The sequence below is a fragment of the Linepithema humile genome, chromosome 5 (assembly GCF_040581485.1).
Source record: "Linepithema humile isolate Giens D197 chromosome 5, Lhum_UNIL_v1.0, whole genome shotgun sequence".
In the NCBI taxonomy this organism is placed as follows: Eukaryota; Metazoa; Arthropoda; class Insecta; order Hymenoptera; family Formicidae; genus Linepithema; species Linepithema humile.
In genome coordinates this window covers 23,634,109-23,658,387 of record NC_090132.1, presented here as the reverse complement: position 1 = coordinate 23,658,387, position 24,279 = coordinate 23,634,109, and the positions used below count along the sequence as shown (strand labels likewise).

Sequence of the window (24,279 nt, the reverse complement as noted above, 5' to 3'; positions counted from 1 at the left end):
CTACAATAAATCGCAAATGTCCCGTCTTGCCAGAAATAAATAGAAATAGTACTTTTGAGTCAGTAGTTGTCATCCTTGGCGACTGGCGACCACTATTGGCGACGAAGCATTTGCGACGCGTTATGGAATGGCCTTAAGGCGTATAAAATTAATTTTACAATTTAATACAATTAATAATTTATTATGATTGTTTTTCAGCAAGGGACACAAGTTGACACAAAAGTATTATTCTCTTTGTTGCTCATTGAACATCAATCAAAAACAAAATGATACTTGCGTTGACTTGTGTCGTGTCATTAGCTGGAAAACAATTATCATTGGTTAATTTTTCTATACATATGCATAATATAGATGCAAGTTTGTTTGAATATACCTTAAGTTTTCTATGTAAATGGATTTTGTAATTATAAACTACATGATACATAACGTTTCTTTCCTTCTAGACAACAGAATCGCTATCTCTTTTCAACTAAGAGGGGTACATGTAAGGTGAGTAGGAACATGGCTACTATCCATATACATGTTGTACCCCTACTAGCTTCTTCTATTGTTACCACTCTTCTTATATGTGAGAAAGAAAACAATACCTATCAAAACTTTCCTTCTCATTCTAAATTCTTGACACTCTTCGAATGACATGAGTCAATCTAGTACTTATACGTCTATGGAGTTACATGTGTCAGGATTTGAGCTGCAAGCGCTGCAAGACATCTCCTGACGTCTCCGGATATATAAGCTCTATGGTTATATAATTCACTGTATTAACCTATTTTCTTTCTCAATACGTTTCCTAAACGCCATATCAAATTTCAATATATTTATATTGGTATGTACATACATAATATCCTTCAACGTAAAAGTTTAAATTGTTGATTAATTTAAACATTTAAATTAATTTCCTCATTTTATAATTTTACACTTAAAAACAAAAAAATAATAGAAACAAGAATGGGGAGAATAAGAGTATAAGAGACAATATGCCAGATTGAAACAGCAAAAGATTTTAGAATATAAGAGAAATTGGGCGCAAAGTTTAAAACTTAATCAGCAAGAATGTTATAAATCACATGATAGTAAATCACATTTCCATTCTCATTATAGAGAGATTCAAAGATTTTTCAAATCTGACTTTGTTTCTCAAAAGTGATTTTTATGTGTATGATTATATGTGAACACATTTCTTTTTGCTAGAATATTATAATATACTGTATAGATATAAGAACTTTTATTTATATTTTTTTTATTAACATTAATTAAGAAATGATATTACAACAGTGAATTTTGCTTTGCATCTTCGCACTCATGGATTCAACGCAAGCAATAAATTTTCGGCGTGATGAGGAACCAATATCAGCATATAATGAAGATTTCAACCACGATTTAATTTCTCTAAAAACAGAAGAAAAAAAGCTGAGACGCAGACAAGAATGGTTGCGACGCAGACAAGAATGGCTGCGACAGCAAGAACGTGAGAGACAACATGAAAAATTAAAGCAGCAAAAAATTTTAGAGTATGAGAGAAAACGTGCGCAATCTTTAAAACATGCGCAAGCTTTAAAGCTTGCTGAGCAAAAATCTTCATATTATAGTCGAAGTAGAAGTGACAGTAAGTCTCCCTCACTTCACCAGCATAGAGGAAGATCTGCATCAAATGAGTCTAAATCAGGCACTTTGTATGAAAAGTAAGTCTTGGACATATATTTGGTTATATATGATCATATCTTTTCGGATTGAAATATGTTTATTGGTATTTTATGGAAATAGGATGATCAGAACTTAAAAATGTGTAAGAAGAATACTTCAATTAAGAGACAGAAAAAAAAGTTGGTAAATGACACAATGTTATGTTACGTAAAGTAAGCACACAATTTGTTAGTTGAGAAAAAATAACTTGCAATAAAAGAGTAATTTCTTTTGATACTACTGTAAATGTTTAAATTTAAATGTTTAATTTTGGAGAATTATTTTACAATATAAATTATAAGTGAAAAAGAACAGTGGAAAAGGTAAAAACAGTGTGTAAAAGAACATTTTTTTAAAAAGGACGAAAATAATATACTATTTAAAAAAATGATTATTTGAGTAAAGAAAGCATTACTTACTACACAAATTATTTGTACAGATTATTATTTTACAAAAATGTACAAAAATAATATATTATTTTAGGAAAAAAAAAACAATAGTTACCTGAATAAAGAAAATATAATAATTACTTATTTAATTTAACATATTATGATTGAATTCGCTTTAGATTAGATGAGTCTTCAAGTGTGGCGGTACCCTTGTGCAAAGGTCTTCAGGGCATACAGATTAGTACTACAGAGCTACGTCAAATTAAGGTTGATATAATTCGCAAAAATATTTCTGCGAAAGAATCCATTTCCGAACTAGATCGAGATATAGTTAATCCTGAAGATGTGGTCATCAAAAGAAGAATGGGTAAATATTTTATTTTTCTAAATACTTTTTATAAAAATATATTTATTACACAAAATTATAACTTAAAAAAAAAAAAAAAAATTGCTTAAACAATAAGTAATGTAATAATATAATATATTCATACAGGATCCCATTTATAATCTGTACAGATATTGTACAAATAGTAGAATCAACAAATGGGAAGATATCTTGGAATCTTCACATGTGGAAGATTGTTAATTTTTATTTCTTTTATAATTCTTTATTATAAAAGAATTATTATTCTTTATTATGTTTATATTATTTTCTTTATTCTTTTATTATTCTTTATTATGATGCAGATTTTTTAAAAATTATATATAGAGTACGATATTTTTCCTTTGACTTTTTTATAGAATTTTTATCAGTCTTAAATATATTATTTTACGAAAAATTATATTTTTTTTTTGGGTAATGCAAATTCAAATTGTGTTAAAATATTTTATAAACTCTATAGAAGAAGAATAAACAAATATTCAACAGAGAAGAAATTAAAAAGGTAATAATTAAAATCAATGAAGTCGAAGAGCGATTACAGTTATAGCTATAGATAAGGAGCAACTAGGTATACATTATGCAAACAATTGATATTATTTTTTTGATTTGTCATTTGAAAAAAAGTAATATAAATGTGAGAAAAATTCATATTAGAGTACATAAATTTTAATAATTTAAAAAAAAAATTTAATCTTTTTTAGCTTTAAATTTTCTATATTTGTTTTAAATAAAAATATAAATTGATAAAGATAATTTCTTATGAAATGAGAAATATAAACAATTTTATTATGATCTTTTCTGCCCTTCATATTCTGTCTTTTCAGAAATATATTGTATAAAAATTATTGAAACATTTCACAGACACACTCAGCATTTAAATACTAAGCTTATTTTATGAATATATTTTTATCAATTACAAATACATAGACATTTCTTATACTATTTTAGACGTTACAATAATAACGATTGATAGTAATAATTTAAAAGTGAAGATACATCGTGGAATAGTCGAGAGAATTAGAAATCATTATTAGCAAAATTATTTTTTGTTTGCATATAAAAATTGTATTGTTAAAAGATATAATAAATCATATAGGGGAAGGATGTAAACCGATATTCGACAGAAAAGAAATTAAAACAGCGATGGTCAAAATCAATGAAGTGAAGGAGCAACATTCGCTTGCAGTCGTAGATGGGGACCAACCAGGTATGCATTATGCAAACAATTGTTATTTATTAATGTTAGGTTTGATTGTAATTGAAAAATTTACGATTTTTTTAATTTTTCTTAAAGTTTCTCAAACCCTTTAAATAAGAAAAAATATACAAAAACTACCCTTATACTTATATAAATATAAATATTATTCAAGTTATAAATACATTTTGTATGAATATGGATATATTTTCTATGAATGTATAAGGATGTAAAATATGAAAAAAATTTTACTTACAAATTTTATCTATGATTAATCTAATTCTTGTAAGTAAACTATATATTGTTACATGATATAAAGAAATGAATTAATATCCTAGTTTTCGAACTTTGATATTCTTGTATATTGTTGTATATTGTTTTAAATATATTGTTTTAAATATTCTATAGCAATGTTATAGAAAATATATATTTTAATACTAATCCTTCAGGTTCCTCGAGCAAATTACGAACTTCCAGGAAACGTTTTTCATCCTTGAATACTATCAGAAATCGTGATTATAGTCCTGGGTATTTCCTATTTTCTATCAATCAAAGTTGTATAAATTGACAATAATACAATGCTAAATGTATATTCTTTAATGTTTTTTTATTTTTGTTTTAGATATCGTATAGATTCAAAGCGTTAAGATAGTAGGACGATCACCGTAAAAATGACGGGTAAACCAATGTAACATTAATTTTTCATTGATATCAGAATCAAATTTTATCTATTGTTTTTAATAATCGAGAAAAGAATATTATATAGTTAATGATAAGTATAGACATTGCTTAGAAATATGAGTGTTTAGAGTAAATAAACTTTTAAGATGTGAACAACTGCGCGTATGCATATATGAATTTTTTTTATCTGAAATTAAATATAATATTCTCAGCTATTAACTACTAGTTGATTGAAATTTATCTGCTATAATACTTTTAGATTTTTGAAAATTTTATGTTTTTACTGTATTTCAGGAGGAACAGTGTGGAGAAAAGTGTCAGAACAAACGTAGAGAACACACAGAAAAAGATATACAGAGAGAGACGCAAATAAATACCCCACACAACGTTATGTCGTCTTATATTCGTCTGAAAGACATCTTAAAATCACTCAGACATCTTACGAAACTGTCAAAGAGATGTATTTAAAACGTCTATAAGACGTCTTATGCAACAAGTTTCGACAATTTAAAAACATTTGAGATGTCTCTTGATTTGTCTTATAAGACGTTTGTAAAACTTATTTTAAGATGTCTTTAAGACAAACGTTTTAGTAATATGACGATTTTATACTCAAGTAGCAAATGATCGTCATTTGATGCTTTTTATCATTATAATTAGTTATATAATATAATAACCAATTATGACGATAAAAAAACATTAGATGATCATTTGCTACTTGAGTAATTATTTTAGAATAGAATATTTTTAAATTTGTTATTAATATTTTATTATTAATATTTTTTTACATAACACTTTTAAACATATGTTTGTATAAAAAGTATTATGTGAAAGTATTATATAATACTTTCACATAATACTTTTTATACAAACACTATATTAAGATATATATGTTAAAATATAAAATCTAAATATACATATGTACATTTGTAACATTTATAAAAATATATTTAACATTTATAAAAATATATTTAACATTTATAAAAATATATTTAACATTTATAAAAATATATTTAACATTTATAAAAATATATATTTGTAATACTACTTATTTATCACTTTTTTCACTAAATAAATGATCTGTATGCCGCAACCATTCTTGGTTAACTTTCTGCACCTGATGAAGACTGCAATTTTCTAACGTAGAAATCTGAAATAATTACAAAGTTATATTTAAATAACAATTTTTTAATATTTTAATATTGAAAACTGTTGTTAAAATATAAAGATTTAAATGTAACAATTGTTACATTTAAATGTTACAAAAATTACATTGTTACATTAATATTAAATGTTTGCATCAAATCTGAACGAGATAGATTCCGAGATATATAGGATTATATTTAATACTGATTTATTTAAAAAAATCAGTTTGTCGATGTTAAGTGAAAAGAATCAAATATCGATTAATCAAAAGAAAAATTTATTGGTTGAAAATATCGATTAATTGAAAAAAACTATCGGTTATTTCGATTAATTGAGAAACATCGCCCATTCCTACAGTGATTCGATGTTTTCTACCGGGTTTTCGGCTTCATAGCCCTACATAAGCGAGAAGCCGGGAGCCTGGTAGGAAACATTGCATCACTGTGGCCGGCAGTGTCACCCCCGTGATTTTGGCTAATAGTTTGTATCTCAGCTTAGTAATTTTTCTCCGGCTAATGAAGTGTGAATCTCTAAGTGAGATTTAAGTTTCGACTTGATTTGAGTCTGTAATACATATTTAAAAATTACGTTTACACTGCTCATTTATAAAATCTTTTCCAAGAATAGTTTTGCAGTACAATAATGTAGACAAATATTATTCTCGCTCTTTTTGCTATATTCTACGATAAATCGACATATATTTGCATTAAAGTTAATCGGAATGCTACGTGCGCTTACTGGAATTCAGGTCGCCAAAGACCATGATTGCAATTAGGCCAAGCATGCACCCTATGCCCCATCGACATTCGACACACTTCATTTTTCCTCTAAATTCAAAATCAAATTGCTCGGTGGAATTCTTTTTTATCGTACGTGCTTCTTGTTTTTTTAATAAAGCATTATTAAAAAGAAAAATTTGGAAAATTGTATCGAGTCTTTGTTCATGTCACAAAACTTTATTAGAGCATTTTCGTAACCGCACACTTGTATTGTGAGACTTGTTTTTCTTATTTTAACTCATAGAACATGTTCCCGAAGCTGAACTATTAAAAGATCAGGTGCTCTATATATCTAACAAATGAGGAATTTGCAGAATGGCGTGGTACGCGATGAATGAAACCTAAAATCGTTTACAGCAATTTATTTGTCAAGTCGTTAAATAAAACTAAATTGGCCATTTGACAAGGGTCTCGATATTTTTATTGATCGAAGTTTCACGAATCGTTAGCACGTGGCACTCTATGATGAACAGAAAGTATGGAAATCCAAATAGTATCATAAAATTGTAAAAGAATTAACAAAAATTTGTCGATCTATAGACAAACCAGGTTGAATTTTGTGACGTCGTTCTAAAAAAAAAATCGGTTTATTCGAGTCGAAGCGTTCTTCTTCTTACAATACGATATGAGAGTCTTGGTAAACGATAGCTTTAGTATTAAAGTAATAATTTCTGTGTTTGACAGCTGTTTAGATTGTGGATCGTTGTGAATCCGCAAAGGGAGAGCTCGTTGCAGCTGGAGAGAAGGGCGCGCACAAGCATGAGAGAGAGAAACAGAGAACGAGGGAGAAGACCTTAGCTATTTTGCCCCCACTTCGAGATTGTTGGGGGCTACAGGGCCACGTGATCAAGCAGCAGAATCCGCGGCGTCCGCCGAAAATCTAAATCCGTCCGAGCCGAGGAAGAAGAGGCACCCGTCTCGACCTCACCGCGACGCGAAACGCCGAGATAGTCCATAATTGCCCGCGGCTCGCGGCGGATCGATCGAGATATCGCGCGCGAGTGCGTGATTCGCGCACGTTTTTTTTATTTATTTATTTTTTTTTTTGTAATTTTTATCCCCCTCGCACGATCACGAGGGAGATCGGACATCCGCGTTATCGTTTTGCTTTCCGGAAAGGCAAGAGAACAGACTTCATAAGGTCACACGAGGAATATGATCCGCGTGGACGAGTCGGACCCAGTGGGAGGTAAGAGAGGAAGGCGAACGGATAATCTCGTTAGGGAAACACACGGGAGAGTATTTGAGAAAAACGCGGGAGACGCGTTTGCGAAGAATGCGAAACGCGACGCGCTTGTCAGCGCGCTTAAAACCGCGCGATTTTCGGGGACTGTTTAGCAAGTGATTGTATACATGTTATTCTATATACGTTTCTTCGTCCTTGCACATGGTATTGATAATCTCGTCATTGTCGCAGTGTTATATTCATCGTAGTGTCCGCGTGGATTAAAATCGATACATTCCTTTGACGAATTAAAATTCGGTGAATTCGAATTTAGTGATGCGAAAAAATGCAATACTGCATCATCGTTGCCTCTAATAAACATAGAAACTATTTTCGCGTGCATGCCACGATAAAACTTGGGTGCTCTGAAATTATAACGGCCTTAGCTTCTATGTCCCGCTTAGAATAGGATCAAATAGGATCAAAGCAAAGAGAAGATAGAGGCGCGCAATAATTAAAAATACATTTAAAAAATGTACTAACATAAAATAGACGAAAACATTAATTTATACGACTTGCGAAGTCTTCAAAAGCTAATATTCAAAGTTGAAGAAGCATTGAGAAAGAAAATGGACTTGACATTAAAGCTCGCGCAACAGCTACCTATTTTATCTTTCTTATTATAACAATCGCACATTTATTTTCAGAGATCGAGCCCAGCTTTCCCTATAGAGATGTGGCAGTTCGTCGTGGAGTCGAGTTCAAGGACGATTATGACATTCAGGCGGAGCTCGGACGGTGAGTGATTAAATCTGTCGATCAGCGGATGCGTACAGGCGCCGGAATATCGTGCCAACTGCGTGTCGATCGTATTATCGGCTTGAATTAATCTTGATATAAAAAACGCAAAGTCTCGATACAACTAGCCGATTCATCCTCGAAGAATTTCGCGGAAGTCGGCACGCGGAAACGACAATTATTCAATGAATTTAACATTTATGTTTAATTTATAATATTCATTAATGATCGATGAGTTGAATGAATAGCGATTAAAATTAAATATTCAATATGTCCTTTTTACTTAATATTTCAGTTCCAAGTTATAAAGATTTCATGATAATCGGATGTTGAAATTACTCACTGATTTCTGCAATTCACACGGTAGCAGCGGAATAACATGTTGCACGTGTCGTTGTTGTCATGCTGTCAGCGGCATCCGTGTCAACGACATAGATGCACAAAATTCGCGAGATGTAGCGCGAATTGATAAGGTCAAGATGTGCGTGCCGCCAATACACGCACTGTCTTATTCTCTCGCGAGCAATCAAGGATTTACGATATATCTATAAATAATCTGCTTTTTTCGACTGGAGTAGGCACGTCAAATCAACGGCGCTCCGATGGATGTGCTTGAGCGCGCCGATGCTATTGACACTCGGTGAACTCGGTTGATTCGCCGATGTTTGGAATGCGGTTTGACAATGACGCTTATCCATATTATAGTCTCGATCATAAATCAATCTATAAAAAAAATTAATTAAAAATAATAAATAGAAAAAAATAATTTCTCTACAATATGTAATTTAAATCGGAAATAAATGTTAAAATTTCAAGGTTGTCTCGTGCTTCTTGTTATTTTTAGCATTCTTAACGCACTTAACGATGGAAGCAGTTGCCAAGGAAAATCTGAAATAAAAGACATAATAACAATGACAATAAAATAATAACGGTAGTGAAGAACATTACATTTTCTTGACGAATAACAGACATTTGAACATACTCGGATATAAAAATAGAGTTTAATATAAATATAATACAGCAGTAATGTAATAAATATAAATAAATTAATATAAGAATAATTGCCTTCAATATCCGTTAGTAATTCAATGATTTATTGATTTGGCCTCATGACAAATATGTAGTATTTCGCAGCACAGTTAGTCAGAGATACGCGGTGTGTATAGCTTTGGCAGAGCTTCCGGTGTTTATCATTTTTACGCATAGTTTGTTAAGTTTACTCAAGATATCTGCGTTCCAAAGATTGTAGTTTGCGTGTTAAACTTATTCTAATGAATAAAAACTCAATTTAATTTACAAATTGTTATTTGCATATAAATAATTCTACTTTTATTTTTTATTGTATAAATTAAAATTCAAAAAAGTTTATGAATTTAAGGGATATGTGCAAAAATACATAACATGTATACAAAAATGTATGAAAGGTGTTGTCTTTATATAAACACATTTATTAAAACGCGATGATTATTTAACGATAGCAAACATGATTTTATATCGTAAAAAATACATGTTGTGTTTGTGTGTTTTCCATTTATTTTAATCCTTGTATTTGTTCTAGAGGAAAATTTGGCATTGTTTACCGATGTAAGGAGAAGGTGAACGGCTTGATGCTCGCCGCGAAAGTGGTGAACATCATGCAAAAGGAGGATCGACGAGCTGTGCAGAGAGAAGTCGAGATCATGCGACGCTTACAGCATCCACGATTAATTCAACTGTATGACGCTATCGACGCGGGAAAACAGATATACGTTATTCTAGAATTGTACGTTTCTCGCGCGCGCAGAGGCGTAAGATTAGAGAGACGCGCGCTGCGGGGTTACTTTAAATTTCCATCATTTAAGGATCGACGGCGGCGAGCTCTTTGAGAGAGTGATAGACGATGATTTTGTACTGACGGAACGCAGCTGTGCCGTATTTATGCGGCAAATATGCGAGGGAATAGAATTCATGCATGGTCAGAAGATCTTGCATCTTGATTTAAAAGTGAGTCATGATTCAATAATGTTCTGCACGGATGCTAAACAATGTATATAAAGTGTATAAAGATCTGTATTTAGCAGTTACGTTCACATTTACTTAACCACATTTATTATAAATTTACATTTAATAATATTGTACTGTTATTTAAAATTCACATCTCTCTGTTTTCTGCAGCCTGAGAATATCCTGTGCCTGACGAAGGAAGGTAATAGAATCAAAATCATAGATTTTGGCTTAGCGCGAGAATACGATCCGAACAAGAAACTGCAAGTGTTATTCGGTACGCCCGAGTTCGTTGCCCCGGAAGTCGTAAACTTCGATCAGATTGGATTCGGCACCGATGTGTGGAGTATTGGCGTGATTTGTTACGTCTTGTAAGTGCAATTTTGTAGCTTCATAAAAGATACGTAATGAATCGGAATGGTGCATGCAACTATCGTTGTAGATTGTCCGGTTTATCACCGTTCATGGGCGATACTGATATCGAGACTATGGCTAACGTCACTATTGCGAAGTACGACTTCGATCACGAGGCCTTCGCCGAGATTTCCGAGGACGCGAAAGATTTCATTAAATGCCTACTGGTGAAAGACAAGGAGTAAGTATGCTTCTGCCACGCATTTTCGAATTTCTCCTTTCCTCCCTTCTCTCCTTTTCATATTTTTGGTACTTTTATATGTCTGCTTTCCCAGAGAAAAAGTTTCTCTTGCAATTTAATTGTACTTTGCCACTCGTTGTGAGGGTGTGTGTATGGTTCACAAGCAATCTGTGCTCATCATGATTTTATTCGTGCACTGACTTTCCATCGTTGTCTCATTCTAAAATATTTCACTCCGATGAACACATGTCAGTATCACTAAAAACAGAACTAAAAGAAGTGATTTGATTTTCTTATTAATCGCATAAAATTCTATCGTATTTTGTAATAAGAATCTAGTGGAAAGTACGTTTTCTCTTATAGTAGTTATTATTTTCTTCTTCGATTTTGTTACCCCGAGAACGTTCAAACGTCCAGCGATAAGAAGCGCGAGGGACACCGGATGCGTAAGGCTCCGCTCATCGGCAAATTGATTTCTCATCGAAAGCTTTGCACTCGGGAAACACGCACATACATGTATATTCTCATGATATTCGAGCTTGCATCGTCATCGGCCACTTTGTACATACGCGTCGCACTCCTCGTCCGTACATTCTCGTCCTAAACTGCTCGCCCTCGGACACACATGTCTCTGTGCGGCGAGGAGAACGCACTATTGAGCCCGGGGGGGCACTAGAGCACGATCCTCCTCACGACGAGCCTTTCGAATCTTTCAGAAAGCGAGTGACGGCGGCGCAATGTCGGGAGCATCGTTGGCTGACTCGTAAAGTGCACAAGACCAGAAGCGAGAAGGAAGTCGCGGGAATCGCGGAGGCCAAACGGACGGCCTTCATCGAGAATCGTTCTGTCACAGTCGATAATGGCAGAGAGGAGCTGGACGTGACGAAGGACAATCTCAGGCTGTTCGTTGAGCGTTGGCGAGAGCACCCGGACAGCCCGTACACGATCACGGACTCGTATCACGCGTTGCCGAGGCAGCCGGCCAACGATCGCGAGGAATCGGTGTCCCTGCGGGCTCACAGTCCCTCTCCCTGCGACAGTCTTCGCAGCAGCAGCACGCAGTCGGAGAAGATGATGGATTCTGCGAGAGATAATTCGAGTCATCTACTGTCCGTGCCGAGTCTCAGCTTGTCTTTGGAGAGGAGAGCCTCCGAAGGTACCGTGCTGCGGAACCGTCGCGATCCCGCCAGCCAGATCGCTTTGGCCGAGGAAATCATCAAATTGTCCGAACATTTGCGCGCGATCGCCATGGGGTCGAGCGTGAACGAGGAGAGTAACGTAGACATAACGGAAGCGACGCAGCATTCCATGAAGAGATCCGGCGGGCATAATCGCGGTACGTACTCGAAGAGCAACAGGACGGTGACCGTGTCTCGCAATGACAGAGAGACGAATGAGATCACGGAGAAACTGTCCACTATTACTCGGCAACGGAAGCTCAACGGGACAACGTTTTACAGTAGTCGTAGCTTCGATAAATACAATGCCGATACGAATTCCGGTAATGTGTTTGTAGCTTTGAGAAGAACGAGCATTGGCGAGGCCGAGACATCCGACAGACGGAAAGGTCGAAAGTCCTTCGAACAGAGAACTATCGCGGAAGCGGTCGAGGAGAAGTTCAATGAAGAGGCGATCGGCAAGAGGACTACTCTTCAGACGTCCTTCGACGCGGAGGACAAGGAGATGGATCTGACACCTCCCTGGCGACGATCGCGAGTGAAACGATCCTTCGGCGAGACCAGTCGAGATGTGCCGCGCATATCGAATCTGCGGGATCTGCACAAGAATCTGAATCTCAACGAGCCGACCAGCACCAAGGATCTGTTGTTGCATCTGTTGGGCGAGTGGGAGGATTCCACCGCGACGTCCTACGGCGGCGCCGGCAGGAAGTCCGTCAGCCTGGACTGGCACACCGCGGACACAGTCGCCAGGAAGACGATGAACTCGTTGGCGGAGTATTTCCAGTCGAAGCAGCAAGAAGCGAAATCCCCTGACGTCGTATCGTCTACATCGTCGTCGATATATCGTTGAATGTGCGTTTCGTCATGAAGCCTGATTCTCGCTGTAGATCGCATGGTTCGCGAATCGACTGCAGACGAATCTCTCAGGAAACACAAAAACGTGTTTTAATTGTATTAAGAAAAATGACGAATATTGAAGTAGAATAACTTTTGATTATCTCGGAGTTTTTTTTTCACTTAACTTCAAATTTATCAATTCTTGTCTGAAATTGCACCTATTTCTGCAAATTTATTTACATGGGAATTTATGATTCTATTTTTTAAATTAAATACAAACATACGGATACAATGTTAATTAATTCAACGGATTTGTACTTATGTTACATGGAGAGTTAAATATAAATAACAGAGACGACAGGAGTGTAAGAGAGAATGAGACTCCGAAAATGTGTTATCGAAACAAAACCTTGCTAATGAGCTCATAAATTGTTAATGAAATTACTATGATAATATCTTGTAATTATAATGTTAAAAAAATGCGGAAACTTGTACTGTGCACCACGAGCACACCCTCAAATCGATATTTTTATACCTGTTAGTATAACGTCTCCAATTTTTATCAATTGCTTGCGGAACAAATCGATTTTATTTCCCGCAAACTAATTTTCTATTACGATGCTTTTAACAATAAAGATAATGCAATAGCTTCTTTTTTACAATAAATTCTGTTTTTTATAAATCGCAACTCTTAAGTCTTTAGAATCGTTATATTTAATACGCTGTTATTAATTAATTACTATTCGATTATGTTATTGCGTATAGTAAAATTAATTGCGACAATTCTGATAGAGCACGTTTAGATTTTTTATTGATATGTCGTACTAAATTTACGAGAAATTAAAGTAATATATATTTGTGCAGATATTTTTTTCGTTAAATAGTTTATTTACATGCACGCATATTTAATATATTGTATTATAGCTTTATTATAATTCAAATTAACATAAAACATAGTACTGCAGAAAAATTATTGATTTTTGTTTACTGTATCCGCAATCCTTGTTCTTTCGATGCTCATATAATTAATTCCTTACAGAGAAATAATATAAAGATAATTTTGATCAATGTACAAATAGTGAATAGATCAAGAAATTGATTCTCTTGCTGTAGGGAAAGACCGACTGCGGGAAAACTTATAGAACATCGTTGGCTAGCAGCAGCTGTGGAGAACCCTATTCAGAAGCACCGATTGAAACGCTATGTCATTAAAAAGCGTTGGGTTAAAGCTGTTAACACTATTTTGGCATTGAAGCGAATGGGCGCGCGTCTAGATTTTGACTTGATTTAGTATTATAACGTCTGTGTATTTATAAAGTATATTTTATTTTGTGTCATTTTTTTGTAGATTTGTATTCGTGAAATGTATTTCACGTATTTTATGTCATTTTTTATAGACTTAATTTTAGTATTATTGTATAATGTCTGCGTATGTATCAAATGTATTATTTTGTGTCATTTTTTTTTGCTTAATGCATATATAAGAATTTTTAGTGTACAGAATTGGCAACGGACAGAGTAAAAGTGAAAATGAGTAACATGCGGCAACAATAGGTAAGCCATTTTGGTATAATCTTTTAATTGCAATTAAAAAACGAATAATGTATCATCAAATGAGTCACGGTCATACAAATACTTAAATTTATGCTGATTTCTTTGCAAATATATAATAGTTTAATATAAAATAGTTTTATATTCGAACATAATCGGATGTTCGTGACATGTAACTTATTGATTATTTTTATTTTTTGCAAGCATAAAGCAATACTGGACTATACAGTTAATTATATAAAAAGAAAAAAGTAATATAAGTGCTCGTGTGAAATGCGGTCCAATTATTTATTTTTGAATTATTTTTCGCTATACATTTATATAATACTCCAATCATAAATTTAACTGATTCTTACACGTGAATAACAGGACTTGTATTAAATGTTATGTTCTAGTTATATAAATCGTATCGACGTATATCTCTACACATTGCTTATCAAGTAATCTCGAGAAATTATATTACATTTGTGATAATTTTTTAGAATAAATTATCAAGATTAAATTGATAAAAAGATAAAACTCTACTTGCTTTTTCTTCAGTAAATCTTTGCAAAATACAATTAATACAAAGTAAAATGTATCTATTTTTAATTAGTATAATTAATTTGTTTTCTTTGTATGTAAACTCTTACGTTTGTCGTTTATCATTTGCAATAGAAGACGCACGAAGAATCTTATTACGATAACAACAATTATTGCGCAAAGTAGAAGAAATACAATGACATCGAGGAGATATAATTGCCACCAGTACAAATCCATCGCAGGTGATCGCAAAGCATCACTGCCGTATTTAATGACATATTCGCTCCAATAAATAGCGGTATCAAGAGCGTTTAACGGTCGATCAAGAAACCTTTGAGACAGATTTCGAACAGATTCACTGAAACACACAAAAAAATTATAATAGAACTAAATTTAAACATCGAGTTATATTATTAAATTAACAATGTTAACATATTATTATGTTACATTATAACATATTACACATGTTAATATATCAACAATTAAACATATACAATACGTATCGCGATGTAAAATAATATGAAATGAAAATAACAATACACGTAATGCATAATAAATCACTCATTTACGTCACGTATGTATAGAAATACTTTTTTTCCAGATATCGCCTTATATTAATGTATGAAAATAAAAATTTGATCTACCTATATATAGGATTCCAAAGGATCGCATTTAGAGCTTCATCCACGTCTTTTTCGGTCATTGTATAAAGGTCTAGTTTTACGGCAATGTTTTTTTTAACGTATATATCAATATTCAAAAACTGATCAGCAAAAAGCGGTATACCGATCATGGGCACGCCGAGTATTATCGCTTCTTGCGTACTCATTAATCCACCATGAGTGATGAAGCCTTTTATATTAGGATGTTCTACGAAATTAAATTCGCATTAGTGTAAAGAAAAAAAATTTGCATATTTAAAATTTATATATAATAAATTTCATGATAATAAAATATGAAGAAAAACATTTATATAAAATAAGGTTTATATATTTATCTTTTTCATTTCTATTAATGCGTTCAAAAAAAAGTTTACGTCTGCTTAAAAATAGCAGATAACAAAAAGATAGAAGTAATAACGTACTTAATACTTTAATCTGCGGCATCCAAGGAGACGTGTAAATATTTTTAGGCAAACCGGGTGGCAATTTATCTGGATTTGAAACTTTTATCAAAACCCGTATAGGTGCTATTTTACTTAAGGAGGAGTAAAGTATATTCAGAAACTCGGGTGGAAATGTTTCAATTATCGCCATTGAGCCAAAAGTGAAGTAAATAAAGCCGTCTTTACTTTCGTTCATCCACTTCTCTAAAGTCTACAAATAAAACATCAACACATAGCAATATTGTATTATGTTATGTAAGTTTACACACATTTATACTTTAATGCTCTGTTTTCCATCAGTAATAAAAAAATGAAACAATGGAGTTAATATTACTATTATATAGTATTTTAAAAATAAGTTTAAAGATAAGAAAAATCTTATTATTATAACAATATCATAAAATAAGAGTAAAATTATCGTCCTACAACGTAACATCAAGTAAAACTTATGTTTAGAAAGTAAATAAACTGTAATTTCTAAAGCAGTTTTAAAAGCAAATAGAAGATAAGAAGATAAAAAGAAATAATGATTAATACTGCCAAAGATTTAAAAATTTTTGTTTGTTTGTAACACTAATAATATACCAGTATTAATGTCAGTATTTCTGGTATAATTTATAAAGATGTGCAAGTCACGGGAGGCAAGATTATTTATGTACGCAAAATATACAGAATGTGTTTGACTCATTTCAACTGAATTATTTTTCACGAAATAGAGTCATTAGCATTACAAGAGATTAAAACGACTATCATGTATGTATGCTCATAATGATCATAATTCGTAAGCGTTATATTGATAAGATTAAAATAATTTCAAAAAACGTACAGGTGATAACGTCAAGGTGACATCGTCAATGACATGCAATCCTCCAACATCTACCGCAGCAGGTGTTTGCGGCTGGATTGTATTTACAGCGATGTGAGAGTTAATGAGAATCAATGCTATCTTCGCTTCTAGTTCTCGCACACTCGGTATGTCCGGTCCGAAGTGTTGTCTTAAAATTTCGTCCTGCTTCCTTGTGAGATAATTGAAGAGCAGATTGCTATACAGGGTATTCACGCTGTTATATAAACGGTGCCAGAAATTCATAGAGTTGGGAATCCCAGTTATACAATTGTTCGGCACAAAGGCTACGTTGTAAGGTTGAGCGATTATTTTGTGCAGCCATGGATATAGCACTGTTGTACTGACCGCGATCGCAGGAACATTCAATAAATGGGGAATGACGGCGAAACATTGAGCACCAAAAATCTAATAGAGCACACGAGTGTTTTACAGTTTATTGTTAGACTGTGTCGAAAAAATTTTAAAAATTGATAATCACTAAGTTTGATATTTATTATAATTCCAAAATAATATTTACTAATTAAAGCAGTTAATTATTAGGTCATTTAGTACATTTTTCCATTTACAAGAGCGATAAAACCTTTAAATTTCTTTTGTTAAAGAAATTTCATAGTTAGGGGCTGAGCACAATGAAAAGCACAGGCAATAGGAACAGGGAATAATATAGGAAAGAAAGAGAGAGAAATAGCTTTTTTCTTTTTCTCTTCTATGTTATTTCCTGTTCCTATTGCCTGTGCTTTTCATTGTGCTCAGCCCCTTACACATATTAACTTTATTTAAAACACAACTTAATAAAAAAGCAGCCAATGAGCTGCAATAAAAAAATTATATTCCGCCGCAATGCGGCGGAAAACGCGATACATATAGATTACGGTAATTCATTGTTAAAAAGTAAATCAAAATTGTGAAAAATTTTTATTGCAAAAGTTTTAAAAATACAACTCTGAAATTCTCTTTAATATGTATGTAGTTGTATCTGTCGTACAGATCGGTAAACAATTACGGGTCTCTTTCGTTGTATTTTTATCTGTTCATAAATATTGTTTGTGCTACATTTAACAAGAAATTACTTTATGTTTTATTTTTCAACAACTTATTTTAAATTTATATCATGCTTTCCATCTTGCATTAAATTCTGATTTAATATTTTTGTAATATTGCTATTGGAGCTTTTAATTATCAATTGTTTTTATTTTATTGATTTGAAAGTTTTAGTGCACATCAAATTATGTTACTGATTTATGATGGCATAATGGCATCAAATCATACAGTAATTTACATATATCTCTTCTAATAATTAATTGCAATTTTTTTCACTGTATTAATTTTTTTTTGTTTTACTGTATTAATTTTAATCAGTTATTATTAGAAAACGTATCTTTTTCCAGCTTGCATTAAACAAAATAAAAAATAAGATTAAAACATCTGTCATTGCATTTTCACTACTGCAATAAAATTACACACTCTGCTGCAGTTCTAGGCTTTATTAATCGTTTAATAAAATTGTTTAATTTAGTTAAGCGTTTAAGTATCAAAAATAATCACGAGATAAAATAATAAAAGTAATAAAACCGTTTCAAGATTACAAATTGTACACAAATTTAACAAGACAACATGCTTGTCAAGATTTGATTAGCTATCACTAAATTGCTTTTTTTTATTTTTATAAAAGATTAATTACGTAAAAGTAACTAATTATAATTAGTATATTAGTATATTATTTGTATATGAGAAAAGAGTGCGATTGCGCGTTATTTTTTAATCAGTTATATCAATTTAAAATTTTTGTAGTAAGAATATTTCTTGTTTTGCATTTGTAAATGGAAAAATTTTATTTCATAAGTATGCAATTTTTATAAGATTGAGATATATTTTTCTACCCATAAATTTAACCAATAAATTTTTTCATTTACATACCTCCATTATTACTGCGTCATAAGGTGGATCTTTCGGTGGATTGCGCACTAGTTCTTGTATTATTGGATGCGCCAAAAATTCGCAAAGATCATTACCAATCATTCCCGAAATAAGAAATACTAAATTAATTCCGACAAAATTATTTTTTTTAAATTTATATGTCAGACTGTTTGTTACCGTTACAGATGCTGTTAACGTCACGATATCGGTATAATTCGGATAAGGCTTTTTTAATGGAAAATTACTAATCACATCAACTTGATGACCCTTTCTGGCCAGACCCTTTAAAGCTGCTTGGGCATCAAAAAATGACTGTGGCTGTTAAGAGGAAATAATGCGAGAAAACGATATCCATGGCAAATCGATGACCAGAGTAGCCAAGGAAATATCAATAGCAGTATCCGCATTTTTTTATACTGTTATAAGATTTTTTATTTGATGCCCGTAAGAAATAAACGACACAAACTTCTCTATCCAAAGTTATTTGAATTTTATTATATTATTTACTTTTTATTTCCTAATTTCTTGATGTTTGAGATGATGTTTGATGATTAAGATGTTCGATTGAATAAATATCATTATCTTTTGCAGAATATAAAAATTAAATAGTGAGCACTAAAACTGTTACACGATGACACTAAAAATGCATTAGTTACAATCTGTTATCGGACACGGTATAACACTGACTGACATCTTAAATATACTTATCGCCTATCGCTTTGCTTGCATAATATAATGAATAAATTAACATATATTTATTTGAGAGAAACATATATTTATATTTGCATAATATGTTAAATTCATCTACTTACTAAATCTAAATATGTATGACGAGTGATATCAATCTATTTAAATTTGTACGAAATGCATTTAGCTACGTATGCTATTGCAGTAAAGCAGAGATAAGAATTAGTTGCAACTTTTGGCTCGATTTTCTGATTGACGCCTCCTGCCTCCTCCTTGACGTTCGCAAGCTAGCAACGAGTCGCCAAACGCGCTAACAACGTGCGTACTAAGGTGCGCGATACTCAGCCTCAGGAATGTTTATATCACAAATACAACAAGATAATAAATATGGGACAATAGATTTCCACATCACCTGTGAGTAAAAAGTGAGGTAAAAGTAAATCGAAACAGTGGAAAATTTTTTTTGCAGAAGGTTTAAAAATACAACTCTGAAATTCTCTTAAATATGTAGTTATATCTGTCAGTAAACAGCAATGGGTTTCTTTCGTTGTATTTTATCTGTTCATAAATACTGTTTGTGTTACTTTAACAAGAAATTATTCTATATCTTATGTTTTAACAAAAACTTATTTTAAATCCATATCATGCTTTCCATCTTGCATTAAATTCTGATTCAATATTTTTGTGATATTGCTATTGAAGCTTTTAACTATCAATTGTTTTCGCTTTATTAATTTGAAAGTTTTGGTGCATATTAAATTATGTTGCTGATTTATGATGGCATAATGGCATCAGATCATACATAATTTACATATATATCTTCTAATAATTAATTGTAATTTTTTTTACTATATTAATTTTTTTTTATTTCACTGTATTAATTTTAATCAATTGTTATTAGAAAACGTGTCTTTTTCCAGCTTGCATGAAACAAAATAAAAAATAAGATGAAAACATCTGCCATTGCAGATTTTATCACTATCAGATCTTATCACTACTGCAATAAAATTACACACACTGCTACAGTTCTAAGTTTTATTAATCGTTCAATTTAGTTAAGCGTTTAAGTATCGAAAATAATCACGAAATAAAATAACAAAAGTAATAAAACCGTTTCAAGATTATAAATTAAACACAAATTCAATCAAACAACATAATTGTCAAGATTTGATTAGCTATCACTAAATTGATGCTTTTTTCTATTTTTATAAAGATTAATTACATATAAGTAACTAATTATAATTAGTATATTAGTATATTATTTATATAATTAGTAAATTAGTATGTTAGTATATTATTTGTATACAAGAAAAGAGCATATTTGCGCGTTTTTTTTAATCAGTCATATCAATTTAAAATTTTTGTAGTAAAAATATTTTTTGTTTCGCACTTGTAAATAGAAAAATTTTATTTTATAAATATACAATTTTTAAAGATTGAGATATATTTTTCTAACTATATCTATGTATCTAATAAATTTTTTCATCTACATACCTCCATTATTACTGCGTCATAAGGTGGATCTTTCGGTGGATTGCGCACTAATTCTTGTATTTTCGGATGTGCCAAAAATTCGCAAAGATCATTACCAAATGTTTCCGCAATAATAGATACTGGATTGATCCCGACCAATGTATTTTTCAAAAATTCGTATGTCAGACTGTCCTTTACCGTTACTGTTGCTGTTAACGTCACGATATCGGTATAATTCGAATAAGGCTTTTTTAATGGAAAATGACTAACCACGTCGATTTGATGGCCTTTTCTGGCCAGACCTTTTAGTAGCTGCTCGAACATCACGAAATGACTGTGGCCGTTATAAGGGAATAATGCGAGGAAACGATATCCATGGCAAATCGATGAGTAGAGTAGCAAAGGAAATATCAACAGCAGTATCCGCATTTTTTTATATTGTTATAAGAATTTCGATTCGATGCCCGTAAGAAATAAACGAGACAAACTTCTCGATTCAAAGTTATTTGAATTTTATTATATTATTTACTTTTTATTTTCAAATCTTTAGATGTTTGATTGGATGAATATCATTGTTTTTTACAGAATATGAAAATCAATTAGTGAGCACTGCAGCTATTGCACGATGATACCAAGAATACATCTATTGTAGAACACGGTAAAACACTGACTAACTTAGATTCGCTTATCGCTTTGCTTGCCTTATATCGTAGATAACATTTAACATGCATTTATTACATGCTAAATCTGAATATGTACGACGAATGATATTAATCTACTTGAATTTGTACGAAATTTATGTACTCAGCTACGTATGCTATTGCCATAAAGTATGACAATTCTGGACAATCAGTAGTCTTAGAAGATTTGTTAAAAATAAATATTAATTGTCATTCGTTTTGTAATAATTCATTGTGATAAAAAGCAAAAATATTGATAATGATTTCACTCTATGGTTTTTTAAACTTATGATAAACTTAGAATTAATTTATATTTATTTATGATATTGACAAAATGAAGAATTTTTAGCGAAAAGATAATCGATTCGGTTAATAAATAATCTACTTGATAATTCTTTCATCTTTTTTACCTGACCTTTCAATAATTGCAGCAAAAGGGAGAATTATGAATGTCTGCTTAGTCAACCCTTTTATATTACGCAAATTGTACAAATTATATAATTATGCGCTATTATGTACTAAAAAAATTTTTAATTTAAATTTTAGACATTACTTTAAGAGAGAAGTCTGTTAAAAATTGTAACACAAAGATCAAAATTATCTTGATGTAGAAACGTTTAATTTAGCATCCCATCAAAAATTAAAATGCTATGCGTCACGAAATAAGCTAAGCAATATGTACCTCAATGCAACGCCGGCTATTTATAATATGAATATTATCTTGATTAACTCAGAAACTATAATAAATAAATAATATTAAATTGTTATGAGTCTCTTAGAATTTTATGTTGTCTATTTAGATTATAAAATAACGTATAAGCGCAATTCTTTCAAGAAGTGTATCGCGAAAAAATTTATTTTTTACTTATATATTTTTATCTTATAGCTAGTGCATAATCGTTTAGATAACAAAAATTAGCACAACTGTTTAGATAACACACTATTTTATCATGTTTCTAGAAACGATGGGTCACTGCTTTTACAGATGATAGATAGAATTTCAAAAAAGCTATTTGCTTAAATCCTACACATCTATGAAAATATTATTTTTATCATATTACGATTTTATCGCGAATTTTACCTTATAAAAAACTTACTCGTTTCTAATTTGTTCACTAGCAAAATGAGTAGCGACAAGGAGTGTCTTGTCAGTCATAGTTTTTTCCTTTTGGAGAAAAAACCTCTTCCTACTTAGACGAAGATACAGATCGTATAATAGATTGTGTAATAGAACTATTATATTATTTATATAACTCTTGCTAGAACAATTAAGTTTTATAATTTAATTATCCATACGCCGTCACAATTATTAAATTAATAGTTTTTTTCATGTCTATTTTCAATTAATAGTGCAGTTTTTTTAAATTTGCAATTTTACTATTTTTCCTTCTTATTTACATTTTAGTTCTTATTCATTACGACTAAGAATAGTAAATTATTGATTATTTGGTCTTGGACACCATCAATTGAAAAACCATGCGTACAAATATTGAAGATTTTGCGTGCAAAGATAAATTGAGCGTTTTAATTAAAGTTAAAAGCATTTTTCTTTTAAATTATAATGTAAGATTATTTTGATGTTGAAACCTGAAAAAGACCTGATATAGGTCGAAACGTTGTTATCATATGTTTGTTTAATACACAAGCACGACCATCCAGCACTTGTTGTTTTGCTTTTCTTCAACCTTTTTGTGTTAAATTATTAAGCCTTGACTTATATTCTAATTATATTCTTTAATTAAATTTTAAATTAATAGTGCAAGTAACATAGAATCTTCTGTCATAAAAAACGACATTATAATTAATATTAATATTTAAAAAAGTAATATAAAATATAAAGTCTTACACATAAAATGACACGATTAATATCAATCTCTTATAAATGTTTAATTTTGTTTTTTTTAATGGTATTGTATATCAAACTATCAATAAAAATTTATTATATTCACTAAAGATTAATTGAGATTTAATGTAAAATAAGTTCATTTTGCGTTAACATGTATTAATCAATAATTTCTAACTCTTTTTCATTTATTTTTTATAGAATGAGATCCGTATTATTTTATTAACCGCAAATGGATCGCCCATCACCGAGAAGAAGGCTAACCTTACGAGTCCCTGTGGATCAATGTTACTGCAAGACTTCGTCTACTTAGATAAAATGTCGCACTTCGGCAGGAACAGGATTTCGTAACGAGTAGTGTACGCCAAGGGAGTTGGTATGTTAAATTTTACAACGTTCTAGACATATAACTTAACTTACAATTAGGAGAAGGACAAGGCCAAATTATAATAATAAAGTAAGAATCAAGGAAGAAAAAGAAGGAGGAGTTGAGTAGAAGGGATTTAAAGAGAGAGTATTTATATCTTCTTTTTGTAAATATTACATTTCATATTTGCAAAGCTGAATAGCGCGCGTAGTGTGCGAAATGTTATGCTCTAGTATAAAATTTATACTTCATATAAGTTATATTTAATACAACTTGAATGTAAGTGCATCATTGCATATTATTAAAATACAATCAAAAGACACCATTTTATTAATATTTTATCATTATTATTATGTCGCTATTATAATATAATATGATATTTTAATTTGTGTTATTGATATTCTATGTATTGTACGTAACGCGGAATTTTTTGAATCATAAATAAGTATGTTACCAATTGGAAAAAATTATGA

General features: G+C 31.5%; 3 protein-coding genes and 2 long non-coding RNA genes across 9 annotated transcripts; 3 read left to right on the top strand and 2 right to left on the bottom strand.

Annotated features, from left to right (window-relative positions):
* The first annotated feature begins 344 nt into the window (after positions 1 to 344).
* Positions 345 to 5,361, top strand: LOC105670309 (transformer homolog B). Of its 2 annotated transcripts, none has more exons than XM_067354941.1 (7): positions 345 to 489; positions 1,276 to 1,682; positions 2,252 to 2,439; positions 3,551 to 3,661; positions 4,099 to 4,177; positions 4,272 to 4,327; positions 4,625 to 5,361. In XM_067354941.1, exons 2-6 carry the CDS (start codon positions 1,303 to 1,305, stop codon positions 4,294 to 4,296), a joined length of 783 nt encoding a protein of 260 aa, XP_067211042.1. In that variant the 5' UTR covers positions 345 to 489; positions 1,276 to 1,302; the 3' UTR covers positions 4,297 to 4,327; positions 4,625 to 5,361. The 2 variants fall into 2 exon arrangements, with proteins under 2 accessions (XP_067211042.1, XP_012219187.1); XM_012363764.2 differs by lacking the exon at positions 345 to 489 and adding an exon at positions 501 to 826.
* On the bottom strand, positions 5,182 to 8,779 carry LOC136999914 (uncharacterized). 2 transcript variants are annotated; one of them, XR_010890194.1, is made up of 2 exons: positions 8,562 to 8,779; positions 5,182 to 5,480 (listed from the first exon to the last, which is right to left on the bottom strand). It is a non-coding gene; the product is annotated as an uncharacterized lncRNA (long non-coding RNA). The 2 variants fall into 2 exon arrangements; XR_010890193.1 differs by lacking the exon at positions 8,562 to 8,779 and adding an exon at positions 6,215 to 6,788.
* On the top strand, positions 6,805 to 13,784 carry LOC105670307 (uncharacterized). Of its 2 annotated transcripts, none has more exons than XM_012363761.2 (7): positions 6,805 to 7,444; positions 8,128 to 8,218; positions 9,777 to 9,980; positions 10,060 to 10,201; positions 10,373 to 10,572; positions 10,644 to 10,796; positions 11,513 to 13,784. In XM_012363761.2, the coding sequence occupies exons 1-7, from the start codon at positions 7,411 to 7,413 to the stop codon at positions 12,825 to 12,827; spliced, it is 2,139 nt and encodes a 712-aa protein (XP_012219184.1). In that variant the 5' UTR covers positions 6,805 to 7,410; the 3' UTR covers positions 12,828 to 13,784. The 2 variants fall into 2 exon arrangements, with proteins under 2 accessions (XP_012219184.1, XP_067211005.1); XM_067354904.1 differs by lacking the exon at positions 6,805 to 7,444 and adding an exon at positions 7,503 to 7,645.
* Positions 13,785 to 14,639: 855 nt separating this feature from the next.
* LOC105670308 (UDP-glycosyltransferase UGT5-like) lies at positions 14,640 to 21,558 on the bottom strand. Of its 2 annotated transcripts, none has more exons than XM_012363762.2 (5): positions 20,938 to 21,558; positions 16,819 to 17,244; positions 15,972 to 16,203; positions 15,532 to 15,757; positions 14,640 to 15,245 (listed from the first exon to the last, which is right to left on the bottom strand). In XM_012363762.2, exons 1-5 carry the CDS (start codon positions 21,343 to 21,345, stop codon positions 14,966 to 14,968), a joined length of 1,572 nt encoding a protein of 523 aa, XP_012219185.1. In that variant the 5' UTR covers positions 21,346 to 21,558; the 3' UTR covers positions 14,640 to 14,965. The 2 variants fall into 2 exon arrangements, with proteins under 2 accessions (XP_012219185.1, XP_012219186.1); XM_012363763.2 differs by lacking the exon at positions 20,938 to 21,558 and adding an exon at positions 18,757 to 19,833.
* Positions 19,718 to 21,641, top strand: LOC136999912 (uncharacterized). Its single transcript, XR_010890191.1, has 3 exons — positions 19,718 to 19,857; positions 21,217 to 21,417; positions 21,502 to 21,641. It is a non-coding gene; the product is annotated as an uncharacterized lncRNA (long non-coding RNA).
* Positions 21,642 to 24,279: the final 2,638 nt, after the last annotated feature.

What these genes read in the sequence shown, in the direction of transcription:
- LOC105670309 (XM_067354941.1), top strand. Translation starts at nt 1,303, where the DNA reads ATGGATTCAACGCAAGCAATAAATTTTCGGCGTGATGAGGAACCAATA. An exon ending in GGTCATCAAAAGAAGAATGG is followed by an intron (nt 2,440 to 3,550) that starts GTAAATATTTTA and finishes TAAATCATATAG; the next exon opens with GGGAAGGATGTAAACCGATA. An exon ending in CGTAGATGGGGACCAACCAG is followed by an intron (nt 3,662 to 4,098) that starts GTATGCATTATG and finishes CTAATCCTTCAG; the next exon opens with GTTCCTCGAGCAAATTACGA.
- LOC105670307 (XM_067354904.1), top strand. Translation starts at nt 7,609, where the DNA reads ATGTTATTCTATATACGTTTCTTCGTCCTTGCACATG. An exon ending in TTTCTTCGTCCTTGCACATG is followed by an intron (nt 7,646 to 8,127) that starts GTATTGATAATC and finishes ATTTATTTTCAG; the next exon opens with AGATCGAGCCCAGCTTTCCC. An exon ending in ATATACGTTATTCTAGAATT is followed by an intron (nt 9,981 to 10,059) that starts GTACGTTTCTCG and finishes CCATCATTTAAG; the next exon opens with GATCGACGGCGGCGAGCTCT.
- LOC105670308 (XM_012363762.2), bottom strand. Translation starts at nt 21,345, where the DNA reads ATGCGGATACTGCTGTTGATATTTCCTTTGCTACTCTACTCATCGATT. An exon ending in ATGACGCAGTAATAATGGAG is followed by an intron (nt 17,245 to 20,937) that starts GTATGTAGATGA and finishes GTGCTCTATTAG; the next exon opens with ATTTTTGGTGCTCAATGTTT. An exon ending in TCACCTTGACGTTATCACCT is followed by an intron (nt 16,204 to 16,818) that starts GTACGTTTTTTG and finishes TTTTATTTGTAG; the next exon opens with ACTTTAGAGAAGTGGATGAA.